Source organism: Pinus tabuliformis, chromosome 2_2, assembly GCF_031772625.1.
Source record: "Pinus tabuliformis cultivar Carrire ecotype Pingquan chromosome 2_2, CPIR1, whole genome shotgun sequence".
In the NCBI taxonomy this organism is placed as follows: Eukaryota; Viridiplantae; Streptophyta; class Pinopsida; order Pinales; family Pinaceae; genus Pinus; species Pinus tabuliformis.
The window spans coordinates 59828201-59832152 of NC_142300.1; the positions used below are offsets into that span (position 1 = coordinate 59828201).

Consider the following 3952-nt stretch of genomic DNA (forward strand, 5'->3'; position numbering starts at 1 on the left):
TTTGGACTAGGATTCTCTAACAGAACAAGGATTCTCTATTCTAGGAAATGACTGTATGCATTTTAAATGATTGGTTGTGTATATCACTGTTTATACGATACGTATTCAGGATGTGCAAGATCAATTTGGAGCAGTGGATGATAGAATTGATCCTAAAGTTCGTAGTGCCACTGTTCCAATGGTTGAAAAAAATGTTTCAGCCATTTGTGACCAGTGTGAATGCCACTGATAAAGTGGCTAACTTTCTTGGTGGAATGTTACTGCAGAAAGAACATTGCTGGAACAGATTCACTTAAAAGAGTGTACACCGAGCACTTACACTGAAATCACTAAGAAGAAAGGGAAGAAGTCTGCATAGAAAAGTTTAAAGGAAACTTCACAAAAAACCCTTGAAAAATGATGTTGTATCGAGCAGGGCCATTATTGCAGAGATTGTGTCAAGGCCCATTACCACAGTAAATATATATTATTTAGAACTATGTTGTAATTTTTGTCAGGGTTCATGTTTAGGTTCAACTATCACTGGCTACCCTATTCTGGAAGAGCTTTTGCTCTCCTGAAGACATCTTGATCTAACTCTTCATTCTTTGTTTTCACCTCCATAAAAAATCTCTAGTGGATTCATAAATTTTCCTTTTATTGTGACAGACTATTTTATGTGGTATTGTTGGCATACCTCCTTCAAATGGTGTTATTCCTGAATCTCCAATGCACATGAAAGGCTTAGCTACCCTCAAACATCAGGTACTAATATATTGGAATTATCAATTGCAGCTTCTCAGGGAAAAGACACAATTCAGACATTTTATAGACGAGTAACTTACAAGTACTTTTGTTACAGTTGGTGCTTAGCAAGTTAGTGACAACAATCTGGAAAAGTATGCAGAAAAATTCAACCTTAGGGCAATTATACAGAAACATGCAAGAAGCCTATGAGCAAATGCAGACCCCAATGGTTTATCAGCCTCCACCTGCCTTGGTAATGGTCTTATTTTTGAGTTTGGGTGTTTCATTTTATCTAATTTTCCTCTCCCTTTATTTATTTGTCTTGTCATGTCCCAACCATTTATGCAGGCACTTAAGGAATTGAAAGAGACCACAATTCAGTTGGCCGCAAGTACTGGGAATATGGATGCCCAGTTGATGAATCAATTTTTAATGTTGACAAGGACGTGGATGACCTGCTTCCTGTTGAGGTGAAAGAACAACAATTGAAAGGGCCAGTGAACTAGGTTTCTTTGGTTTTTAGTGCATTTGTTTGCATTCTATATTTGTAGAGATTACATCTCAGATTAAACTTTGAGTTGGGCTCATGCTCTGGCCATCAAAGCATTTGAATGCTGGGGGTTTTACACCCCTTTAAAGTTTTGCAGCGATCTTTTGATTAGATCTGCAATGTAAGACTTCACGGAAGTCAAAAACTGGCAGGCAGAAAAAGTCCTGCATGTTGTACTGACAATGAGATGTCTAGGGTAGTTTAAAATAACTTATTGTTTCTTTTGAATAAATCTTCTTGTAATACTAGAGAGGCCACTCAGTTTTGGTGATATTTTCAGTGCTTTGTTTAGTTATGTGAATTCGTTAGATGCAAAACAAGTATTGGTTAATTTCATGAAAACCAATCTGCAGAATTGGAAATGTAAGCATATGTGCATGAATGTAGTAGAGAAAGGGGTATTGTTCTAATTGAAGTGAGAGTGAAAGAGACCTTTTGAAAATGTTATTGTTTCAAGCAGTTGGAACGGTATCAGTAGGAATCAGTATGCAGAAATTAAACAGAATAAATGGGAATCAAGGCGAATCAAGCATTGTATTGCATATCAAATCTAATAAAGTACCAATGATTCTACAGCTCTGGTTAAGTACTCAATAGTGCTTCCAAGGTTGCAGAACTTCAATCTACAGTCATAGATATTGAATGGGTGTTTGCAGTTATATTGTTCCTCTGCCAAGAACTCTGCTCTTTTGGACCTCAATTCCCCTCAAATAAAAATGTTCTGTTTAATTGGAACTTATTTACATCCTAACATGCAGGTCGATTTCTCCAAGAGAATGTACCTGGGCAACAAATGATATCCAAGTTGAAATCTTAACAATGGAATTAACTAATTATTTTCAATCGATTTCCTTCATTGTTGCTAGTTGATTTTTCCTGGGATTATCGACATCTCATTTATTGGGTTCACCTCACCCTGATTTGAACTTCTTTCATTTGAATCAACTTCATCTCTGGTTAGAACATTTTTTGATTGATTTCATTTTCCAACAAATGTGGTATTTAAGTTACTTTCTTCTTGCAAGTCGATTTTACCGTTATTAGTACACTGCTAGTAGATTTGTTTGACATGATCATTTTCTTCAATTTCAGGGTCGACTAGCTTAATGATAGTGTCCTTTTGCTTCAGCTCATGTTCATTCATCAGTTCTCAATTGATTCTCTCTGTGTTCAAAATGGATTCAAGTAGCTTAGGAATTACATCGATTTCCATGTTCATTCATCAGTTCTCAACTGATTCTCTCTGTGTTCAATGGATTCAAGTAGCTTGGAAATCACATCAATTTCCTTTTATATTGTATTAAAATGTACAGGAATGTCATAGTGGAATTGCTTTCCACAACAATACTTCGTTGTAACTATGGACTTTATCTCAACTCAACTGGATTTCATTTCTAACAAGAGATTTCCTTAATAAATTCCTCTTGACAAATTTTTCTGTTATAAAACTTTGCAAAAGCATACCCTTGGTATAGCTCACTACACAAGAAAATTCATTTTTGAAGCATAATTCTTATACTTGCAACTTTCATTTCTCTGTATAGACTTTCTAGAAAATAAATTGCATGTAAAGAGTCTATAGTCCATTCTTGGATTCATTTTGTTCGAGAGTTATGTGAAGGACTAACGAACCTAGTAGTCACAGGACGAAACAAACCCTGAGGCAGTAAAAATTTGTACATGGGTCCACATTTGCTCCCGTTATGGTCCTTACAGAGAGTGCATTGAAGGTAGGTATGTTGCAGTTGGTAGAATATGACGAATGTGCTCCCTTCATGTTCTCTAAGACGACAACTTACAATTATTTGACAATTTCCTCATCCAAATGATTTTGAATGAGTAATTTCATCTAAATTTAACTGATTTTCAAACTGGGATTTAGTCTTCTTAATTTAACTGATTTTCAAACTGAGATTTAGTCAGTGTTATTGAGGAGTGAAATAGAAACTGATTTTCTCTTGCAGAGAATAACAAGGATTGGTGTGAGCTTATACTCTGCCTTATAGACCTTCAAATACAAATAAGCTCTTGTATCCCTATTTCAATCACATAATTTAAATGAATATAATGTCATTTTATTAGAAAAATGCAATGAGTATGAAATAGATCATCAGAATGGCCACTGTAGCCCAGGCTGGTGAGAACTTGAGTATTTTATATCTAACTAAACACATGCACATGAAAAGAAACATCACCTGACACAGACATGAACAGGATAGAATCTAGATATTAGAATTTTGGGGAAAAACAATTGCGCCTTAACAGAGAGCTTCTTATCCTACACCACACATTTCACTCTTTCAAGGTGGAGTTACAAACTGAACATGCAATGACTGAGCTGCATGGTCACCAAAGTTGTAACACACCCAAAAAAACAATGCTTCATATCGGCTTCTCAATTATGTGTGTTTAGCATTAGTGATATAGTCTCTTCTGAACTTTTATTTCAAGTAGAAATTTGATTAAATTTCAGAAGTGCAAGAAATCACAGAAAACCCTCCGGCAGTAAATTGATAGGAGAAATCTTCAAAAAAACCTGGAAGCTGTCCTGGACTTTTCAGCCAAGTTAATATATCTGTAAAGAATACTATTTTATCCTGAGAAAAGATTGACACTTTGTTTATCACCAGATGAAAATAAATTAGAAGCAAAACATCAGGTTGGTGACAAATCCAA

General features: G+C 35.3%; 1 protein-coding gene across 1 annotated transcript; it reads left to right on the top strand.

Moving 5' to 3' along the window:
• Positions 1-424: 424 nt before the first annotated feature.
• Positions 425-1248, top strand: LOC149191467 (putative boron transporter 2). The gene is made up of 3 exons (XM_089406248.1): positions 425-744; positions 842-979; positions 1075-1248. Exons 1-3 carry the CDS (start codon positions 709-711, stop codon positions 1198-1200), a joined length of 300 nt encoding a protein of 99 aa, XP_089262374.1. The 5' UTR covers positions 425-708; the 3' UTR covers positions 1201-1248.
• Positions 1249-3952: the final 2704 nt, after the last annotated feature.